The sequence below is a fragment of the Capra hircus genome, chromosome 18 (assembly GCF_001704415.2).
Source record: "Capra hircus breed San Clemente chromosome 18, ASM170441v1, whole genome shotgun sequence".
Classification (NCBI taxonomy): Eukaryota; Metazoa; Chordata; class Mammalia; order Artiodactyla; family Bovidae; genus Capra; species Capra hircus.
The window spans coordinates 3,494,584-3,517,505 of record NC_030825.1 but is presented as its reverse complement, the minus strand read 5'-3'; the positions used below and the strand labels follow the sequence as shown (position 1 = coordinate 3,517,505).

At 43.1% G+C, this 22,922-nt stretch overlaps 1 protein-coding gene across 1 annotated transcript in view; it reads left to right on the top strand.

Annotated features, from left to right (window-relative positions):
- Positions 1-19,664, top strand: part of WDR59 (WD repeat domain 59) — an 83,525-nt gene extending 63,861 nt beyond the window's left edge. The window contains exons 21-28 of the mRNA XM_018063144.1: positions 4,556-4,689; positions 5,935-6,016; positions 9,146-9,258; positions 10,773-10,923; positions 11,019-11,091; positions 12,258-12,384; positions 12,768-12,910; positions 18,871-19,664. Coding sequence (XP_017918633.1) covers positions 4,556-4,689; positions 5,935-6,016; positions 9,146-9,258; positions 10,773-10,923; positions 11,019-11,091; positions 12,258-12,384; positions 12,768-12,910; positions 18,871-19,106 — 1,059 coding nt within the window. The 3' untranslated portion in view covers positions 19,107-19,664. The remainder of the gene's footprint in view (positions 1-4,555; positions 4,690-5,934; positions 6,017-9,145; positions 9,259-10,772; positions 10,924-11,018; positions 11,092-12,257; positions 12,385-12,767; positions 12,911-18,870) is intronic.

Sequence of the window (22,922 nt, the reverse complement as noted above, 5' to 3'; positions counted from 1 at the left end):
TAAATTTCCTTATAGGGGGATTGTAGCCTTTTCATATAAAAGCCAGTTGAAATCAGGAACCCTGATTAGCAAGTGCCCAGTACCCTGCCCAGTACCTTGGAGGTGGAGCCGCCTCTCTGGCCACCTTTCCTCAGAGAGCCTGTCCTACTATCCCAACTGCTGTGTTTCCACTGATTTTCCAGGAGTCCCTGCTCCCGCTATTTAAATAGGAATTCGTTTTGACTCACTTCCCACTCTGCTGATTATTATGCGCTGTTGATGGGGTTGCTGCGAAGCAGTTGGCGGCTTATTCTTGGGCTGTTTCACATCTAACCCATTTACTGGCGTCAATGTTGCCTCCGATTGTAGCAGTAACACTGGTGGCTCAGTCGCAAGCTGGCTATTGGTTGTCATTCAGTGCTCCCTGCACCAGTGCCTCCCCCCTCGCCCCTCTCCCCGCCCCAGTCCTCGCTGTCCTCTTTCCTCCAATTCCATGAACACCTTCTTGGTCTGTTCAGAGGAGCGTCCCGGTCTCATTGTGTGATAACTTGTCTGTCTTGCTTTGTCTCTCCTCCCTTGATTCCTGCTCATGAAATCTGTGGGGAAGGGGTGTTTTCTATTGATGGGGCATTGAGATGACCGAAGAGAAGTGTAGAGTCCTTTGCCTCCCAGAGGTACCGATTTTACTGCACAGAAAAGTACATTTAAGCCCATCAGAGTGGGACTGGAGCAATGCAGGAGGTTTAGGGGGCTTTGGAGCCCAGTACCCTTATCTCACCTGGAAAGGTCAGCCACACCTCATCCCAGTGTATCGTGGTTGCCATCACCTGATGGGGTCTCAGACCAGATAGATTATCCTAAACTCACCAGCAAGATACTAGGGCAAAGAAGTCATGGGGAGGCGTGGATAAGATATGAACCACTTTTGTTGCCAAAGCGCTGGAGGGAACACCCTGAAACACTGTCCATGCTTGGTAGGGAGCAACAGGGACCTAGGCCCTGACACCTGAGTTGAGATCTGCTGCATCTTCATTTAAGCAGCCTTGTTGGATTTGAATCCCTAGAATAACTGGCCCAAGACAGGATTACTGAGTGGCCTCATAGCCTTGATGGGAGATAGCTCATATCTAAAAACCATCAACCCCACCCAAAATTAAAACAAAAAAAGTTTGTGACACCTCCCCTTCAAAGATTTTTCAATAATGTTTTCTGGTTATTTTTGCTGGATTAAATGAACAAAAAGAGCTGTCCCTTTATTGTCTCTGCAGTTTGATTCTCGGTGGCAGCTGTCATTAGGGTGATCCTGTGTTGGGGACTCTCCTTCTATTATAGGCTCAAAGGCACCTTATGTAAAGCATTCCCTGTGCATTAGTATAGATCAAACAGAGAAGCACCTGGAAGCCTCTCAAGAAATTGGTAAGGAAGTCCCAGGAAATACAGACTGTGATTTCTGTAATTCAGTTATGGGTAGTTGCAGAAAGTTGCCCAGACCACTGTCTCTGCATTTTCATCAAAGACTAATTGATGACTCACATAGACCTGTTTCTACCTATTTTATCCAAGACTGCAAAGGGGAGAAGAGCCCTGAAGCATCTCTGAGTTTTCTTCTCTCTGGATGTGTCCAATCCTAACAAATCCCAAAAGGAAATTAAACAGTTTGAGGTACAGGCTTGTGAGCCCAGCCTGGAACACAGCAACTTTGTCTGAGCCCGGTGTGTGAAGCCTGATAGCCTCAGGAGCAGTTTGCCTCTGCCCGTCTCTAGCAAACTGCTCTGACTCTGCAGAGCTCAACCCAGTGCGTGGCAGAGAAGTGTCTTTACTCGTGCATAATTAGAAGACGGTATGTTGAACAGGCCTCACTAGAATCAGTTATTGATCTCCTTATATGCAGAAATGGATCTATTTTTATATGGACCAAAACTGTATGTATTAACAGGTAGCTTAGGACTTAATTCCCCCCATTTTAAAATCATAGTTTTAGAAGTAGTTAACAAGTATGGGCTTAGCAGCCTGACACCTGTGTTCAAATCTCAGCTCTAGGAGTGCAGCCTTGAGTAAGCTCAGGTCCTCATTGGTCAAGTCCGGGACTCTCTCATTTCCCAGGTACCAGGTCCTGTGTGTCCGTTGTAGGGAAGGCTCTGGGGAAACAGGACAGTTGCTTGTGGTCTTCCATGTCCATGACTCAGGTCCCTCTGCTCAAATATTTTGACATTCTGAAATTGATTTTTTGCCAAGAAAACATTCTTACATGAACTAGTCTATTTGCAAATGAATCACTCTGGGCACATGGACCTTAATTATTTTTATGCTTTCATTAGGTTTGCTTAAAAAGTCAAGAAATTGTGGCTGTTTCAGTGTGGTCTGAACGCTGCAGACCCCATCCCTCATGAATCCTCCATTGACTTCCACTATTCAGTTAAATGGAGCTGGCATGGAATTCTCAGTTGTTGAAGGGCTTCTTGTTTGCTCTTTGTAATAAGGAGCCAGAGTCAGTGCTTGGAAAGCAGTGTTAGAAGCCTTTCGACCAACCCAGAAGACCCAAGTAGATGGATCCTATTTGGCTCCAGATGAAACTGTTGAGTGTAAATATTTTTTGTTTTTTTTCTTCCTTAAAATCCAGTACCCTAAATCTCACTGGAGATAACTGATTATGTGGGATCTTGCGAGTGTGTCATTTCTTGGGATTTTTAAACTCCCAGAAACCTGGATAAAAGTCACAGTGACGTGAGTTTGTGGACTTACGCCCTACCCGTTCTAGTTAACCGTGTTGTTTTGTCCTGTCACTGCTGGGTTGGTGGACATCGAGCATCCCTCCCGAAAACCAGCCCTAGTGCTCAGGGCACTCGCGGCTGCATGCTCTCGAGTCAGTGAATGCTCCCTGGCTCCAGCCCATCCTGACAAGCTCTTTGGTCATTAGCACAGTCGCCCCTGATTTGCACCCACATCAGGATTCTTTAGAAAACAAGCTGGGCCAGCAAAGAATTGAAGGGCTACCTGCTAATAATCGTTGTAGCTTCTTGTATTGCAGAATAGTGACTTGTGCATGGATACGTAGCATTAATAACTGCACTGCTCCAAAACCAAATGGTTTGAGGCTGATAGCATATATGTTTATATATATGTATCCAAACTGATAGCATATATGTTTACAAAGTACTGTGAGGAGTTCAGATACTTCAGCCAAACGTCTGCTTTTACCTGTCATGCACTGACTCCAGGTTTCCTAGATTTAGCCGGTTCCATGCCACTTACTGATCCTGTAGAAAATTACATGCATTGGGCAACTTTAGGGGTTAGATGGGACATCAGTGGTTAGAAATGCCTGAGCATAGACCATGACTGATTTATGGGAGAGTGATTGTATCAAAGTCACTGGTGGAAAAGGAATTTATCTGTGAGTCATCTAAGTAATTATCTAACCTACGTGCCTGAGAGTTTTTGGACATTTAGAAAAATTAGAGATTTTTAAATTGCACCTTTCCAGGTGACACTTTGCACTCTCACCTTTTCATTGTCTGTTGATTAAACTTGTGAGATTGGAACCCCAGAGCTTGTCCTGAGGCCAAAGTTACCAAGTGAGCGAAGAGAGAGTGACCAGAGCCTGCATTTACCGCAAAACAGAAACGCGTGGGGTCATGTGGCAATAAGACCAGTAAGCCTTGCCCTGGTGATATAACCAGGCCCTTTCATGAGCTCCTTTTGCCTCCTTCGTTAATAAATATGTCACTTCCCTCCTGAGTTGAATCACTTAGTTGACCCCCTTTCTAACTTCTGGAAATAAAAGAAAATAGAATATTGTTCCCTTGGCTGGTCGTCATTTTGAAGATACCAGATGGGGCTACACTCTCATAATTCTCATTCTCTAAGACGTCTCTCGTTTCCCACACACAGACTTCTCTGCAGGCCTTTGTAGGGAAGGCTCTGGGGAAATAGGATAATTGCTCCTGATCTTCCATGTTCATTACCCAGGTCCCTCTGCTCAGGTATTTTTGACATTCTAAATGATCGCTTTTAGAAATAACTCAGATCTGCTAGGAAAAACAGGGCAGTTCTCCTTGAACCGCTAAGTTTCTGTGTCTACCTCCCATAGACGCAGGTTTGCAAATCCTACATTACTGTGTCTGAATTAAAATTTCAACAAGCTTGATTAAAGCTATCTGAAAAGGGGAAAAAAAATACACTTTGATTAATTTAAAGCAAGAATTTTGAACCTAGGACTGCACCCAACCTTAAAAGTTGCTCTTCTCCCACATTTTTGTGGTCTTATACTAATGTATTTACCTGCTGTTCTTTCTTTCTTTTTTAAATTTTGGCTTCAAGGTATTTATTTTTGAGCACCTGCAGAATGTATATAGCATTGCAGTAGGTGCTTATTTTACTGTTAGGATTTTGGACCATGAGCTCAATGCCCTTTGTCATCCTTTTTATTTCCTACAGATGCTGATTCATTTAATTGTGGGCATGATGTAATGCAAAGTTTCTGCAAATTGCCAATGACCCAGCAATGATGTGCTCTGCAAGTGTAGATTTCCATTCATCAAAGTCCCCATTAGTTATATCTTGTCATCTCCCCCAGAAATCAAGGAGATGGAAAAGTAAGCGTGAAGGATCGGACTCTGGCAACCGACCAATCAAGGCTGCTGGGAAAGTGATCATTCAGGATATTGCTTGCCTTCTTCCAGTTCACAAGTCATTGGGAGAACTGTACATGTAAGTTCAGAATTTCAACTGTGCAGTACTGCTCACTTAGACATGAGTATCAGAGTTGTTCGTTTTAGTTTTTGGCTGCTCTGTGGCTTGTGGGATCTCCGTTCTCTGACCAGGGATTGAACCTAGGCCACTGCAGTGAAAGCCCAGAATCCTAACCTTAGGCTGCCAGGGAGCTCCCTATTAATTTTTTGAGGTATTGGAATCTTTTCTTCAAGAGCAGTTTTAGGAGAAGTCCAGTGCATTAGCTTTCTTCTGCTGGATAGCAAAATTACCACAGACCTAGTATTTAAGTAACATGCATTATCTCACAGTTCCCCTGGGCCAGGAGTCTGGGCTTGGCTTACCTCGGTCTTTTCTCTGATCTCCCCAGACTAAAGTCACAAAGTTGCCGGGTGGCAGTTTTAGCCAGTGCTCAGGGTCCTCTTCCAAACCCATGGAGGTTGTTAGCAGAATTCAGTTCCTTGCAGCCAAAGAATTCAGGGAATTTCATCTTCTCAGAGACTAGCAAGAGTGTCTCACTGATGCTTCAGCTTCCTTCTAAGGTCTCGATTGTTTAGGTCAGGCCCATCCAGGAGAATCTCCCTTTTAACAGTTATGGGAGTGATATCCCATCAGTATTTACTGGTCTCACCCCTATTTAAAGAGATGAGAGATCTGCTTTATACAAGGCACAGACAGCAATCTTGGGTACAGTCTTAGAATTCTGCCTCCTGCACTCAGTATGTAAAACATTTAATAGCAGAGCCACTTTGGTTGAAGGGAGGTGGGAGGTGAGTGACAAGCACACAGAGGCTGCTGGCTGTGGTTCCCCTTCTTCCAGAACTTGAATGCATAACAAAAAATATTTCTTTTGTTGTTTGTACAGAGCACATTACCCCTTGTGTTATAAACTACAGTTGTTATTACACACATTTAAATCAAGTTTTATTCAACCCTTAAGCCTAGGGAACTCCCCAGGAAAGCTGGCTGGCAAATTGGTCTTTGAGTCTGGCCTCTTTCCCTGACTTCAGAGAGGTGAGCGATTTCACCTTCTCCAGGCCTGAACTCTCAGTGTAAAATCAGCTGTGATGTTGGGTAAGGTAAGCTTTTACTGCATATTATGTAGAAAAGGAGCTTAAGGCCAATACAAATAAAACATTTTGAGTGACAACCTAAAGAGACAGTTTTTAGTTTATTTGTTAAGCCGGCAATAGTTGATTTAGAAGTCAGTTAGAAAGCGGCTTTTTAATTCCTTTTAAATTTCAGACTGAATGTGAATGATATTCAAGAAACGTGTCAGAAGAATGCTGCTTCTGCCTTGCTTGTTGGAAGGAAGGATCTTGTCCAGGTATTTCCCATCCCTTTTGTTGGAATTCTGGATTTTTCTTTTGGAGCAGTTTCTATTCACTTTATGGTTGTGGTTTAGTGACATTTTAAGGTGTGCCTCTTATTTTGTAAATTTTTTCCCATTTTCTTTGCCAAACTCTAGGGCTATTGCAACTTTCTAAATTCCTTGGATATTTCTCTTACTAGTGCTTAGTTGAGAAAGTTTTAAAGCATTTACTAAGTATTTTTATAACAACTCTTTTTTAGTGCATAGTGATAGTTAATAAATTTGGATATCTTAATCTTTGCCATTTGCACCCTCAGTTCTGTTTCGTTTTTACTTTTAAAAGTGCATCATTTCATACAAGGTTTACAAAGGCAGTCCTTAAGATGGAGATATGTTCAGTCCCAAAATATGAGGTTATATTATAAACTTTAAATTTGCTTCATTTCTGCAGGAACACATTAGTGCATTAAGCATGTTGCATCTATGTTGGTGGGCTTTTTTGTTGTTGTTGGTTTTCCTTTCTTTTTTTGGCCACGTTGCACAACTTGTGATCTTAGTTTCCCGCCAGGGATCGAACCCAGGCCCTCAGCACAGAAAGTACGGAGTCCTAACCGCTGGACCGCAAGGGAATTCTCAGTGTCGTTATTTTTTTAAATAGTTTTATTGAGACTGTAGTCTAGAGACCCTGCAGCTCCCTCATTTAAGATGCACCATTCAGTGGCCTCAGTCTGTTCACAGCTTTTCGCAGTCATCACCACGAGCAGTTTCGGAACGTTTCCATTACGCTGTGAAGGCTCACTCCTCCATCCAGCCCTTTCCAGCCACTAGTTCGCGTTCTGTTCCACCCTTTATTCTCCAGTGTGCAGACTAGATTGAGCAGTGGACACTGCCAGCTGTTGTCCTCTCTGCTTAGTTTTTCCCTTATAGCCTTCCAAATGACCCAGGACTAAGGCCTTCCCTTGATTTTTTTTTTAAGTTTTTTTTTCCTTTCAGTACTTTTTTTTTCAATGTGGACCATTTTTAAAATCTTCATTGGATTTGTTACAATATTGTTTCTGTTTTATGTTTTGCTTTTTGGCCCCAAGGCATGTGGGGTCTTAGCTCCACAACCAGGATGGAATCAGCACCCCCTGCATTGAAAGGCAGAGTCTTAACCACCAAACTGCCATGGAAGACCCTTTCCCTTGATTTTTATCTGATTGAAAAATCTCTTAAGATTTCCTTATCTCCTACTAAACACCATCAAGTCTCTGCTTCAGACCCTTTTAAGTAAAACTTACAGTCATGAATTTAATGTTTTTCTTTAAGAACTGAGCCACCTAAAATTCTACAAACATTGAGAAGGCAAAACAAAGTACTGGAACTAGCGGGGAATTTCTAACAGGAAGTGTCAGCCCAGCTCTGCTCCCTCGGGGTGTAACCCTGGGCAAAGTATTTCAGATTCTCTAAGCCACTGTGTGTATTTGTAAAATGAGACCCACAAGAATAATTACCTCATAGGGTTGATGAGACGATTGGTCTACATTCTAGAAAGACATTCTCTGAGGAGAAATTACTTCCTACAGTGTTTTGTTTTTTTTTCTCTTTTTCTTTTAAATTTTCAGTACTTTTATGGCAGAGTTGATTTGGAAGGTCAGGCTAGTCCAAGGGGAGTGAAGTGAAAAGACTCTTTCCCGGGGCTCAGACACACCTGGATTCACATCTGGGCTCTTTCCCTTTCATGTTGCGTGATCCTAGGCAGCTGCCTAATCATTTTGAACTTCATTTCCTCAACTGTAAAATAGGAACAATACTTCTGCTTCTGAGGTCCTTATGAGAACTCAATAAGGTAATTCATGTACAGTTTCCATACCTGCACCTCATAGATGCAAATGTCCAATAAGCGGCAAATGACTGCTGCTGCTCTTGCAGTTTCAGTCATCACTGTGGTGTGGTCTTGCTTCATGGGCTGGGAACGACATCGGTGCTGATGCTTGGAGAGCTTTTTTCATTCTTTATTCACGTGTTGAAGATGGTGTGTCACCTGCTTTGCAAGAAAGATTTGCAGAAATAACCCTGAGTATCCACTATATCCGTTGAAGGCACTTAGGAAACATGTATTATAAATGAGGAAATAATGGGCCCAAGTTGTCAGCCAGAATAGTAAAAGTCCTTTCTTATTCCAGAAACCTCTGAACTTCTTCCAGCAACCATCCAGCTGGGCCATTGATCGTAAAAATGAATGCTTTTCATTTGAACCAGTACTCATGGGTGTTATTGGAGCCACACAATTTAGTTGATTTTTTTTTTTTTTACATATCTGATGTGTTTCTGTTCCTGTTTTTCAGTGTTTTTATTTGCTTATTTTTTTTTCTTCTGTTTTAAACTCCTGATTGAAAGTCTGTATCTTTTTCCTTTCAAGTTTCTATCAGAGTCTAATAGTGTTTTCCAGTTAGTGGGCATATAATACTAAGAAAATTTTTCCAAAAATATATTCCATTTTTATAGGCATGGAGGGGATGGGGGCTCTGTTGATGGTGTAATGTATTTGTATTTAGGGTGTGCTAAAGCTTAGATTTAATAGACACCTTATGGATTTTAGTTTCTGCTTGATGAGTCCAAGCCCTGTGAGATTTCAAATTTGGAGATATTCCTCACATTTGATGTCAACAAAAAGAAAGCTGGGTCTTGGCCTATTTTTCTGTAGCTTCAGAGAGTATACTGAAACTTTCATAATGAAAAGTTTTTCATTATTTGGAGAAAGGACAGATCTTCAGTGTGATATTGAATGCATTTTTTTTTCCCCTGCCAATTCACTAATGAAGCAGCAGAAAAAGACACGAGTCATTGGTTAAACAGGCAACCCATGGAAGTTACCGTATAGTGTCTTTCTCTGAAGTCTGCTTCATAAAAGTTTTTAAGGCTAGCTTTTTCGAATGGGGATACAAGTCCCCTGAGAATCTTGCAGAAATGCAAATTCTGATTCAGTAGGTCTGGAGCATAGCCTCAAACTCTGCATTTCAATAAGCTCCCAGCTTTGGCCGCCCCCAGAGTAGCGAGGCTTTAGGCTGTGTATGGAGGTGGTGGTAGGGGGGCGGTTCTTTCCTGGTTCCTGGCCCTCTGCGCCCCAGTCTGAGTGTGGCTGTTTCTCTTTGATCTGTCCAGGTTTGGTCGCTGGCCGCAGTAGCTACGGATCTTTGCCTTGGCCCGAAGTCTGACCCAGATTTGGAAACACCCTGGGCTCGACATCCATTTGGGCGACAACTGCTGGAGTCCCTGTAGGTTTTGAGAGCTAAAAGTGAGGAAAATGAATGGTGTCCCTTTTAGGTCTGTAAACGTTCTCAGTGTTACGGTCTAAAGTACAAAGCCCTGAGGCATGAGAAGAGGAAGCGAGACCTTTCCTTTTAAAGTTGCAGTAACTTCTGTGCAGAACTGATTTCTTAGAACAGGAGGAACTATACAATATTTGTCATTTATAACGAGGATTTTAGACTCAGATATCCTTGAGAGAGTCATGCTTTGTCCCAGAAGTTGTATCTGTCTGAACACAGAGCTCCTGAGGTAGAAAGTTTGTCGAGGTGCTGCAGAACCTCACCCCTGAGAGCAGGTTAGAGAACTGCTTGTCGGCTTTGTGTTTTCCAAAGGCCTCGATGTGTTCACCTTACTAGACAGTTTATGAAAATACTGAGTTTGATTTATTGCACTAACGTATGACTAACAGGAAATACAACGTGCAAAATTATTTACAGCCAGGAAAAATCACTGGAGCCTCCACGACAGGGAGGCCCAGGTCCTGAAGAGAGATGGAGAAGCGCTCCTTCCTTCAGGTGGAGGTTCGCTTTACCTACTTGAGGCGAGATCTGGGATGCTTGCTCACTCTTCAGGTGCCTCGTGGTAACACAGGATAATGATGTTTTTCTACCCACTTCCTAGGAGGCTCATGAGAAAGTGTGAAAACACCTTAAAACTATTAGACTTTGCTTGTTAGGAAAGTATCAGTACTATTCCATTGCAAAGGCCAAGTTCCTGGGATCTCTGTCTTACCTTCTGGGTCCTGAAAGGAGCAAAGGGGAAGTGAGGACCTAAGAGGTAATTAAATTGTTCCCTGTTGTTCTTATTTAATAGCTCAGACTCATAATGCCACCTCTGGAGTCTGACCTGCTCCCCAGTTCTCTGAGCACTTTCATGTAGCCTTATGTTATATGAATGGAAGACTAGGAAACCCCCAGAGAGCAGTGTGATGCCTCCTTGGAGTTGGGGAGGCCTCACTCAGATGTGCATTGAGTCTCCCTGATTCTTGGAGAAACTTCATTCAAGTCTGAGCCCAGGCCTGGATGCCTACCAGGTGCTTTCAGATGGGTTATCTAGGTCATGTGTGATACTCTGATATGTGTTATTCCAAAACAAGTCGATCAAGCTGCTGAATCTGTAGAAAACTCTTGTTCCTGATGGGGCTTTTGAGGCAGAATCAAGAATTCTCTCTTCTTTTATGGTTTATCATAGGATACTGAATATAGTTCACCGTGCTATACAGTAAGGACCTTGTTGTTTATCCATTTATATAAACTATAATGGAAAAGCATATGAAAAAGAATGTATATGTATGTATAACTGAAGCACTTTTCAGTATAGTAGAAATTAACACAATGTCGTAAATCAGCTACACTTCAATAAAGTTAGTTTTTAAAACAGCTCTCCCTTCCTTCCCCGATGGGAACAACCTGCCGCAGTTGCGACAGGCATCATTCCCCCGTGCCTTCTTACGACTTCTGTTGTGCCCCTTTCTCTCCAGACTGGCTCATTACTGCCGGCTCCGGGACGTGCAGACGTTGGCCATGCTCTGCAGCGTGTTCGAAGCCCAGTCTCGACCGCAGGGGATACCAAACCCTTTCGGACCTTTTCCCAGCCGCTCAGCTAACCTTGTGGTGTCCCACAGTCGCTACGTAAGCTGGGGGTTTCCTGGTCTGAATCTGGCTTTTTGCAAAGGTGAGCCGTTTTGGGAAGCAGCGCTCTCACGCTGCTCCCGCTTTCATTGCAGCCCAGCTTTACATCCTCAGGATCCTGCTCGAGCTTGTCCGACCCGGGGTTCAACACTGGTGGCTGGAACATAGGTCAGTACGGAACTGCCTTAGCCCATGCTGAGGTTTTATACTTTCAATGTGGTGTGTGATTTAATATGTGATCTTTAGCTGATGAATATTCTTCATGTTTTCCCTTGTTTCTCATTGCCTTTATGTATTTATTTACTTTTTAATTTTTGGCTGTACTGTGCACCTTACAGGGTCTCAGTCTCCCAACCAGGGATTGAACCCAGGCCCTAGCAGTGAAAGTGCCAAGTCTAACCCCTGGACTGCCAGGGAAGGCCCCTCATTGACCTTTAAATTGAGTATGGTGGAGATACCACAGTCAGCAAGGGCTGAGACATGGGCTTTTGTGTCTGAGCATGCTGTTTTCTGCTGTCTCTCTGCCTTGCTTGGTTACTTCCCATCCTATGACCTTGAGAAACTGGCAGTGGGCCTTCCTATCGTCCATCGCCAGCCCCAACCCTTATCCTTTGTGCTGCATAAGCCCCTTCCCCATCGCCTGCCACTTCCTGTTACCGCCCTATCCACGAACCTCCTTCAGGATGGAGAAGTGACGCTGAGCCCAGTCCCACCTGGACGTAAAGGTCTATTTAACCAGTAGATGTATATGTGTTTTCTGGATTTTTAAAATTTCTTTTTAAAAATGATTTTAATTTTGTTGATTACAGTACTGTTTGCCCAGTGAAGAAAACAGATGTTGGTGGAGAAAATACTAATGGTTGATTTCCCCACCTAGAAATAAATAAGATCTGTTAACATTCCAGGACATTTCCTTCCAGTCTGTATGTGTGTGTGTGTGTGTGTGTGTGTTGGGGGGGCGGGGGAGGGGGGCAGATCTTTCTATATTTGTGATTTTATGTTCTATTTTTTATTTTCTCATGAGCATTTTCTCATGCCATTTAAAGAGTTTTTTAAAATAAGTAATGCCTGCCTAATAATCTATATCACTCTTATAATTTGCTTAATCATTGTGTGTGTGCCTAATTATCAAGTTAACGTTAATAGTAAATACCTAGACAGAAAGGTAAGGATAGGAAAGCGTTCTGTTTAGTTCTAGGACTTCTGAGAATCTTCAGCTTAGCTTATTTTCCTTCCAGGAAGTAAGTGGGACACATGTGCGTCATGAGAGTTTTCAGGTTATTTCCCATGCCTTCTCTGATTTCCATCTTCCCTTCCCATTTGATTTTCTTCAGTGGGAAGAGAAACAGAACACATATCTTCACCTTGGGGAGAGTCCTCACCAGAAGAAATCCGCTTTGGGAGTCTGACCTATAGTGATCCTCGTGAGCGAGAGCGTGATCAGCATGATAAAAATAAAAGGTAATGACCTTCCCAGCCAGGAGCTGTAGCTCTGTGATGCTTAGACTCTTCCCACACCGGGACTCTTGCTTTTAGGAAAGGTCTATGCTGTGCTTAGTCACTCAGTCGTGCCCGACGCTCTGCGACCCCGCGGACTGTAGCCCACCAGACTGCTCTGTCCGTGGGGATTTTCCAGGAAGGCAAGAATACTGGAGTGGGTTGCCATGCCCTTCTCCAGGGAATAATCCCAACCCAGGGATCGAACCCAGGTCTCCCGCACTGCAGGCGGATTCTTTACCGTCTGAGCCACCAGGGAAACCCTAAGAGAGGAATATTAAGTGCCATTTGGCATCGAACTTGTTTCTCGTAAAGGAACTGACAGAGGTGTTCTGAATTTGATCCAGGCTTCTGGACCCCGCTAATACCCAGCAATTCGATGACTTTAAGAAATGCTATGGAGAAATCCTCTACCGTTGGGGTCTGAGGGAGAAACGAGCTGAAGTGCTGAAGTTTGTCTCCTGTCCTCCTGATCCTCACAAAGGCATTGGTAGATATGAAATTCTTTCTGTTCTCATCACTCTCTGAAAGGTTCTGTCATTTAACATGTCCATAACATAATCCTTGGAAGTTCCAGTGTCTCATTTATAAGTGGAAATTTCTGAAGTACTTTGAGTCTATTTTAAGTTATTGAAAACCCTGGCGTTTCATGAGACAATTACATTTTCACTGTAAAGGAAGAAGTTGTCCAATCCTCAGATGTAGATTGGCAGTAGGGACATTTATTCAGTTATTCAGCTAACGTGTATCAGACTCCTCTCAGTCGCGGTGCTAGCACACTTGTCCTTTGTGGCAACTCCTAGGCCAGTAAGGGAGAAAAATAATTACAAGCTGTGATCAGTATTTATGAGCAAGCAAAAAGGGTGTTGGGTCAGGGGAGCAGGGAGGGAGAATTTTAGCAGACATTTTGAGCTGCCTTGGGAAGGCTCTCTGAGGAGCCGAGGTCTGCAGGACAGGACGGAGCCGCCTGTGCAGCAGGAGAGTCTCGCGAAGGGCACCCCACCCAGGAGCAGCCCCACAGTGGAAATAGCTGTTATTTTGAACAAGCGAAGGAAGACCAGTGTGCTGGAGCACAGTGAGTGAGGAGAGTGCTGTGAAACGACCACAGGAGAGTCAGGGGCTTGAAAGTCATGGTAAAGAACTTGGACTATATTATAAGCCCAGTGATGAGTTTCAAAGGACATTAAGAAGTAAGTGATACGACTCTCTAACAGTCCCATGGTCAGGACTCTGCTTTCACTGTTGTGGGTCTGGGTTCAATCCCTGGTCAGGGAACTAAAATCTTGCAAGCTGTGTGGTGCGGCCAAAAAAAAGGAGAAGTGAGGCCAGACTAACAGGGAGGGAGCATAGCTCCACCCAGCAGCGGACAGCTGGAAGAAGTGGTAAGCTCCAGTTTCCACTGCAAGAGGGTTTCTTTGGCTATTATAGGAAGAAAGGATGGGAGGAGGGCGGAAGTAGAGGCGGACAGGGCATTTGAAGACTGTTCAGGTGGTCAGAGCAAGAAGGACGGCCTGGTCTCAGGTGTTATCAGTGGAGGTGGAGAGAGATGGATGAAGTAAAAATGCATTTCAGGGGTAGACTCAATATCAGTATGTCTTACTAACAAGTTGGATGTGGGCTTGAGGAAGAGACAAAGCTTAAATGATCCCAAGTTTCCAGCTTGAACTGGAAGTGGCGATGCCATATTCTAAGATTAGAAAAGATTGGAAGAAAATTGAAAACTCAGTTTGAAATAGTAGGAAATGGTGAAGTTCAAACTGTAGAAATCATGTAGACAGTTGGATATGAGTCTGGAACTTAAAGGAGAGTTTAGGGCTAAAACTAGGAATGTGGGAATATTTAGCACGTTGATGGTATTCATGCTGTGAGCACTGAGTGCATTTACCTGGGAACTGTGGGGTGGAATGGGCTCTCAAATAAGAGAGCCCACTGATTCTGGGCCTTGAGAGAAACCAGTAGTTGGAGCTTGAGTCTTGGAGAAAGAACCAGAAACAGACTTTGAATGAGATACCAGTGTGTTTTGAGGAAAAGCAAGACTATGATATGAAAGAAGTTAAGAGATATTTTCTAAAGAGTGATACAAAAGAGAGATATAAAGAATAGACTGAACACAGTTTGATTTCCTTTGGCCCCCAGACCCTGCTGAAGTGTCTACATAGAGCTTTTATGAAAAGACACAGCTGTGCAAGGAAAAGTAATATTGGCAATAAAATTTGGGACCTGGGTTACAGATAGTTAGTGGTAGCTGATTTTACAGAGAGGGAGCTGAATGCTGAACTGGCAGGCAGAAAAACAGAAACACACATCAATAACCCCATGTAACTAATCCCATGGACTGTAGCTTGTCAGGCTCCTCTGTCCATGGAATTCTCCAGGCAAGAATACTGGAATAGGTTGCCATTTCCTTCTCCAGGGGATCTTCCTGACCTAAGGATCAAATTCAGGTCTCCTGCATTGCCGGCAGGTTCCCTACCGTCTGAGCCACCAGGGAAGCCCAACACACATGGCAGAACCCCCAGATGTTTCAGGAATTCAAGTACCCAGAACTTCTGCAAGTAGCAGGAAGGTGAGGTCAGAAATAGGAGCCTTGTATGATGGCCTTTATAGGGTCCCCAGATCTCCACTCCTATTTTGCACAGCAGTTTTCACCCTTCCCCTCCCTCAGCAGAAAACTGGAAGTTCACTGTCTAGAAAAGGTGGACATATTTCCCGATAAAGGGGCTGCTACGTAGCTAGTATATGAATGAAGAAGGACCCGGGGATCTAGAGAAGATCCTAGAAGTTTCCAGAGAGAGAAGATGAGTCGCCTGCAAAGGATAGGGATACGAATAGCATCACACTTCTTGGGAGCAGTGAAGCCGCTGAAGATCCTGGGGCTGCACAACAACTGCAGCAGTGCCTTCCCTGGGCTCGAAAAACGATCCTCGTAGAATCCCTTAGCACCTAACCTAGAGTTCTGTACCCAGCTCGCCCTTTAAGGGTCAGAGCAAACCTTCAGCCTGTCTAAGGCGGAGGAATAGGTGCGAAGCCAGGAAACCAGGGTGTCAGGACAGTGATGAAGGGAGATGTGCCTGACAGACCTGGAGACGCGCCAGTCCAGGCTGGAGCTTCAGAGTGCTGTCCCTGAGGAAAACACCTAGCGTATTTCCGTAGTCAGTGTATTTCTAAAAGACTCCAGTGTTTGCAGATAAATTGTCAATAAGCAAATGAAAAAACAAGACTAACTCTAGGAAAACCAAGATGTGCAGGAAAGAAAGGGAGTCATCATGGTATGTGGCTTGGCTTGATGAATACTTGCCTAGAGGAATAATGTAAAAGCAATATTCATCCAACCAAATCATAATAGAGCTGCGTGGGGAAGAAGAGGAACAAGGTGTCCGTGAGTCTGGTTGGGGAAATTGGGGAGTGAAAGAACTTCCACTGGGGGAAGGTCAATAGACAGTGCTTAAATATGACAATTAAGAAATAACTGGGGAAGGGACATATGTATACCTGTGGCTGATTCCTGTTGATGTATGGCAGAAACCAACACAATATTGTAAAGCAATTATCCTTCAATTGAAAATAAATAAATTTTTTTAAAAAGAAATAATTTTATAAACATGTGTAGAGATAGGGAGATAAAAACCGAAGAAATAGTTACATGGGTTGGAAGAATTTCCTCTAGGGAGTGATGGGTGTGGGAGTGGAAGGGAATGCTGGTTTTGATAATACAATGTATAGAATAATTTGATTCTTTAAGTTGTGTGAATATAGTTTCAGTTAAATAAAGGCAAACCAAAATAATACATAGATTTAAATGTTGAATAAAAGGATTATTTTAATATGGATTATCTTGGTACATGTACATAAAGAAGTACAGACACAAAATGCTGTTTGGGTCATCTATAATATTTTTCAGAGCATCTACAGGCATGCAGGTATATCAGGGAAAGATCAGTGATGGCCTCCTGCAATTTGTCTTTTAAGTTAGTTTTCAGGTAAATAAATAAATCACAGGGATGTGTGGCTGATGTGCCAGCCCATCAATCAGCTAGACCTTTTGACATCTCCTGTTCGAAAGGTTGTGCTGGGTTCCTTGGGCTGGACGAAGGACTTTAAAGTCTGGTTTGGGGTTCAAGTGGTTCAGGAAGTCTCTAATCCATACTCCTTTGATTACAAATCAGGGTGTCTGATCCCTCCAGTTCTGTTTTTTCTTTCTCAGGATTGCTTTGGCTATTTAGGGTCTTTTGTGTTTGCATATAAATTAAACAATTTTTTGTTCTAGTTCTGTGAAAAATGTCATTGGTAATTTGATCGGGATTGCATTGAAAGTGTAGATTGCCTTGGGTAGTATTGTCATTTTGACAATATTGATTCTTCCAATCCAAGAATACGCTCTATCTTTCCATCTGTGTGATCTTTGATTTCTTTCATGAGTGTCTTATAGTTTTCAGAGAACAGGTCTTTTGTCTTCTTGGGTAGGTTTATTCCTAGGTATTTTATTCTGGTGCAAAAATAGAAATATAGATCAATGTAATAGATTAGAAAACTCAGCAATAAACCCATGTGCCCATGGCCAATTAATCTACGGCAAAGAAGGCAAGAATATACAGTGGAGAAAAGACAGCCTCTTCAATAAGTAGTGCTGGGTAAACTGGACAGCTACCTGTAAAAGAACGAAGTTAAAACATTCTGTAACAGCATACACAAAAATAAACTCAAGTGGATTTTAACCTAAATGTGAGACTGGATGCCATAAAAGTCTTTAGAGGAAAACATAGGCATAACACTCTGGACATAGACTGTAGCAATATCTTTTTGGATCCACATCCTAGAGTAATGAAAACAAAAATAAGCAAATAGGACCTAATTAAACTTAAAAGCTTTTGTACAGCGCAGGAAACTGTAAATAAAATGAAAAAGTAGCCCACAGAATGGGAGAAAATATTTGCAGACAAAGCAACCAACAAAGGATTAACCTCCAAAATCTACAAAGAGTTCCTGTAGCTCAATATTTTAAAAACTAATAACCCAATCAAATAATGGACAGAGGATCTGAATAGATACTTCTCCAAAGGAGACATACAGATTTGCCAGAAAGCACATGAAAAGATGCTCAACATTGCTGATTATTAGAGAAATGCAAATCAAAACCACAATGAGGTATCACCTCGCATCAGTCAGAACGGCCATCATGAAAATGATAAATGTTGGAGAGGGTGTAGAGAAAAGGGAACCCTCTTACACGGCTGGTGAGAAAGTAAATTGATGCAGCTGCTGTGGGGAACAATATGGAGGTTTCTTAAAAGACTAAAAATAGAACTAGTATATGATTCAACAGTCCCATTCCTGGGCATATATCTGGAGAAAATCCTAATTTGAAAAGATACAAACACCCCAGCGTTCTTAGCAGTGCTGTTTACAGTAACCAGGACATGGAAGCAACCTAAGTGTCCATCGACAGATGAATGGGTAAAGAAGATGGGTTGTGTGTGTGTGTGTGTGTGTGTGTGTGTGTGTGTGTGTGCACGGGAATATTACTCAGCCATAAAAAGAATGAAATAATACCTTTGTATCATCATGCATGGACCTAGAGATTATCATACTAAATGAAGTAAGTCAGACAAGAGAAAGACAAATGTCATATAAGATCACTCATATGTAGAACATGATTTTTTAAAAATGATGCAAATGAACTTATTTACCAAGCAGAAACAAACTTACAGTTATTGAAACAAACTTATGGTTATCAAAGGGGAAGCATGGGGATGAGGGATAAATCAGGAGCTTGAGATTAATATACACACACTACTATATATAAGGTAGATAACAAATATGACCTACTGTATGGCACAGGGAACTCTACTCAATATTCTGATAACCCATCTGAGAAAAGTCAGGAAAAGTATGGATATATGTGTAACTGAATCACTTTGCTGTACACCTGAAACTAACAACATGTAAAACAACTACAATAAAATTTTTTTTTAAGTTATGCTTAGGAAAACATAGCTATTTTTAATCAAGATTTTCAAACCGGTTTATCTCAGGATTTACCTCAACTGGGAACTACCATGAGATATTTCCCTTAATTACTGTGTACGTAGTGTCTATCTATTGGTCCATTTTTATGACTGCCTGTTGTTTTGAAGCAGAAGAGCTGGTTCTGATAGAAGGAAGAACCCAGGACCCTTCCTCTACTGTAAGGGGTGAAAGAAGAGGGAGATACGAATATCTGTGGGTGTTGAGATGAAAGGAGCCCCAGTGAAAGGCTTCTATTTCCTTAGGGAAGGGAAATAAGAGAGGCCATCAGGGGTTCTGCCATGTAAAAAAACTGAACAGCAGTGGCTTAATAAGATCCTACAGAGCCCGCCAAATGAATACATCTTATTGCTCACAATGCCCAGTTCTCGTGTGCAGAGCTAAACTCACCGTGTCTCTTTTTTGGCCACCTCCACCCTTCTCCAGAGTTTGGCGTGTACTGCAGCCACTGCCGGAGTGAGGTCCGGGGCACGCAGTGTGCCATCTGCAAAGGCTTCACGTTCCAGTGTGCCATCTGCCACGTGGCTGTGCGAGGGTCATCCAACTTCTGCCTGGCCTGTGGACACGGGGGGCATACCAGCCACATGATGGAGTGGTTTCGGACCCAGGAGGTGTGTCCCACCGGCTGTGGGTGCCACTGCCTGCTTGAAAGCACTTTCTGACTCACAGCCCTCGGGCGTTGTGGGAAGTCCTAGAGGGCCCATCAGTGCTGGCTGATAGGCTGTCTGCCAGAAGCGATGCTCCAGAGCCCACCTCCAGCTGGACTGCGGTGCATTCCCCTCAAAGACTGACATGGTGTGGGCTGTTCCTGAGCCTTTGCCTTCTTAGCTCTTGGCTGCTTGTTGCTGGCATGGATGTCGGTGGAAGAGGACTCGGGCAGGTGGAAACACCTGCCTCCAGAGCTGTGTTTACCTCTCAGATGTTGACCTCAAACCACCGACAGCATCCTTTCTGATGACTATCACAGAGATCAAGGTCGGATGTAAAGGACAGTCTGTTGAGCCAACGGACAGTGGACATTACTTCAGTTGACAAATGGACCTGTTACATAAGTTGGTGCATTTAATGAACTGATGGACTATGGCCTTTTAAAATACGATACTTAAATTATAAATATGTACTTAAGGATCCTTAAGATGTATTTTTTTTTGTTTGCTATTTCTCTTCCAGCTGCTTTCCCTTGGCTAATAAAATTCTAGTAATCATCTGGGGAAAAAAAAGAGGTGATATTTTAGTGAATCTTTTTTTAATTCTACTTCTAATTGAAATTAACTCTTTGGGATAGGACCAAAGTCAATGCTCAGATTTTCAAAGGAACGCTGACTTGCTTTTGTCGTCCAGGAGGAGAAAAGAGAACTTGACATTTAAGGTTCTTCCCAACTTGAAGAGTTTGGTTTTTAAAAATCATTTCTTCTAGCAAGAGGAACCTCAGATTACATGGCAGCATTGCTGTAAGAGGTTCCTGTTGCTATTGTGCAGGTTGGCCGAGTTTCCATAAATGCCTTCATTCTCCTTTTGGGCTGCTTCACAGGCTTCCACCCGTGTTTATCTGCATCCACCAGTTCTTCAGAACGTTCTCAGTGCTGATAGCTCAGTTGGTAAAGAAACTGCCTGCAGTGAAAGAGACCCCGGTTCGATTCCTGGGTGGGGAAGATCCACTGGAGAAGGGATAGGCTACCCACTCTGGTATTCTTGGGCTTCCCTTGCGTCTCAGCTGGTAAAGAATCCTCCTGCAGTGTGGGAGACCTGGGTTCGATCCCTGGGTTGGGAAGATCCCCTAGCGAAGGGAAAGGCTACCCACTCCTTCTGGCCTGGAGAATTCCATTAGCTGTATAGTCCATGGGGTAGCAAAGAGTCGGACACGACTAAGTGACTTTCACTTCAGGAAAGAGAAATGCTTTTCGATACTGCTACTGAAATTTATATTTATTTCTTAGCATTTTACAGTTCCAGATGATTACCTTAAGAAATATAACTCCATGTCTCAAAATATGACAGTCTTGTACATCACTGTAACTACAGGTCAGGACTGTAGATTAATAATAGATTAATAGATTGTGAAATCAATGTAGTGGATAAAAACCACAGTTTTAAAAAAATGAAAGTAGAAGAGACATCAGAAAGTACCAGTTAGGGTAAACATTGTTTTGTGTAACTTGGTTACAAGTGTATACATACACATTTGCACATGTGTATAAATGATCACAGTATAAATTCATTTCTTACTGAGGGTTTTGTTCAAACCATTTTCAGAACACTTTTAGATGAGGCTTATGTAAAGGTCATTCCTCTGTTACTGGATATGAAAGACCATGACGTAAGCAGAGCCTGGATCCTGTGCAGTGAAAGCAGAGGTTTAACCCTGGGCTCGGAGTCGAGGTAAGATGTCAGCCACTCTGCAGAGTGGGCTGGATAACTAGGTGCAGTAGGTACATGGAGGCTGATGAGGAGGCTGAGAAGATCCGAACCTGTTCACTCTCTTCTGTTCACTGGTACTTGTTTGTATCAATGCTGCTGTAATGGTACCATGGGATTTGCAGTAATTTGGCTAATTTGTATTAAGATAAAAGTTTTATCAAGTTCTATCATGTTCCTCAATGGAATCATGTCATTTGCAGAGAACAGTCTTTTCCTGTCGCCCCTCTTCTCAAACTAATGTCAGAATATAGTTCTCATTCCAGCTTTAGTCCTTTGACTCTTTCCCTTGTGGTGGTTATCAGTGTTTTCCAATAAGACTTGTGATTGAAAAGCACTTAAAACTTTCAAGAATAGATGATGGATGTGAAGTCGACCATCACTTTGAAATACAACTAAAGACACTTGCTCTTTGGAAGGAAAGTTATGACCAACCTAGACAGCATATTAAAAAGCAGAGACATTACTTTGCCAACAAGGGTCCGTCTCTTTAAGGCTATGGTTTTTGCAGTAGTCATGTATGGATGTGAGTTGGACTATAAAGAAAGCTGAGCGCTGAAGAATTCATGCTTTTGAACTGTGGTGTTGGAGAAGATTCTTGAGAGTCCCTTGGACTGCAAGGAGATCCAGCCAGCCCATCCTACAGGATTGAAGGCAGGAGGAGCAGGGGACGACAGAGGATGAGATGGTCGGATGGCATCCCCGACTCATTGAGCGTGAGTTTGAGTGAGCTCCGGGAGTTGGTGATAGGCAGCAGCGAAGCCTGGTGTGCTGCTGTGCCTGGTGTGTTCTTAGAGTAACATCCTGGGAGAAGGAAATGGCAACCCATTCCAGTATTCCTGTCGATCCAGGAACCTGACAGGCTATAGTCCACGGGGTCGCAGAGAGTCAGACACGACTGAGCTTCTAACACTAACTTAATATAACTTTTAACAATCTCTCCCTTTTTAATTATTTTTTAAAAAGACGTATTCATTTGTTTGGCTGTACTGGGGCTTAGTTGCAACATGTGGGATCTAGTTCCCTGACCGGAGATGAAATCCCAGTCCCTTACACAGGAGCGTGAGGTCTTAGCCACTGGACCACCAGAGGAGTCCTACGTGACAGCCTCTCGGTGCTCCCCTTATTTGGCTGCCCAGATGCAGTATAAAGGATGAGAAGACAACTAGACAGAAATGCTGTCTCTTCCCTCACTGAGCGCAGCTCTTTGGTCTCTTGGCTGTGGATTCCCGCGCAGGAAAGCGCACACACTCTGTGCTTTCAGAAGACTGAAAGTTTGGCTGCCACCAGCTCACCCTCCCTGCTAAATACTTCTGTGTCCAAACTGAGACGAACCCCAGTTTAAAGGCCTGGGGCCAGATGTCACTGTCTTCTGCCGCTATCTTAATTTAGAGAGAATCGTTGATGGGAGCACCCCAAAACTGTCTCAGTTTTTTTTTTTTTCCTTTTTCTTTTCCTAATAGAGTTCAGAAATGAAAGAAAGGGAGAAAAGGGATCTAACATTGGTATCCAAAAAACAGTCCCCAGCAAAAGATTGCTGGCTTTAAGAGGCTTGGGCCAATCTGTATCATTATCAAATGGTTTTCCTTCTGTAAACAGTTTGGACACATTAGTTGCAACAGAGTTTAAATATTTTTGCAATACAAATAGAGGATATACTGTCTCTTTTTTTACCCACAAAAGGCTTTGATAGAGTTGGAAATCCTGAAATTTTTTGAGTTACAGAGCTTCCTGTTTTTACCTTTTAAAAGCTGAGAAATTAACACTAGGTGGCAGCAGAGGCACATATTTGGTGAATCTGATAGCTTCCTAAGACTTCCATGAGTTTGTGGATAAAGGTTAAACCAAGTAAAGTGAAGTCGCTCAGTCGGGTCTGACTCTTTGCGATCCCATGGACTGTAGTCTGCTAGGCTTCTCTGTCCATGGGATTTTCCAGGCAAGAGTACTGGAGTAGATTGCCATTTCCTTCTCCAGGGGATCTTCCTGGCCCAGGGATCGAACCCAGGTCTCCTGCATTGCAGGCAGACGCTTTCTTTACCCTCTGAGCTGCCGTTTCTCCAGTT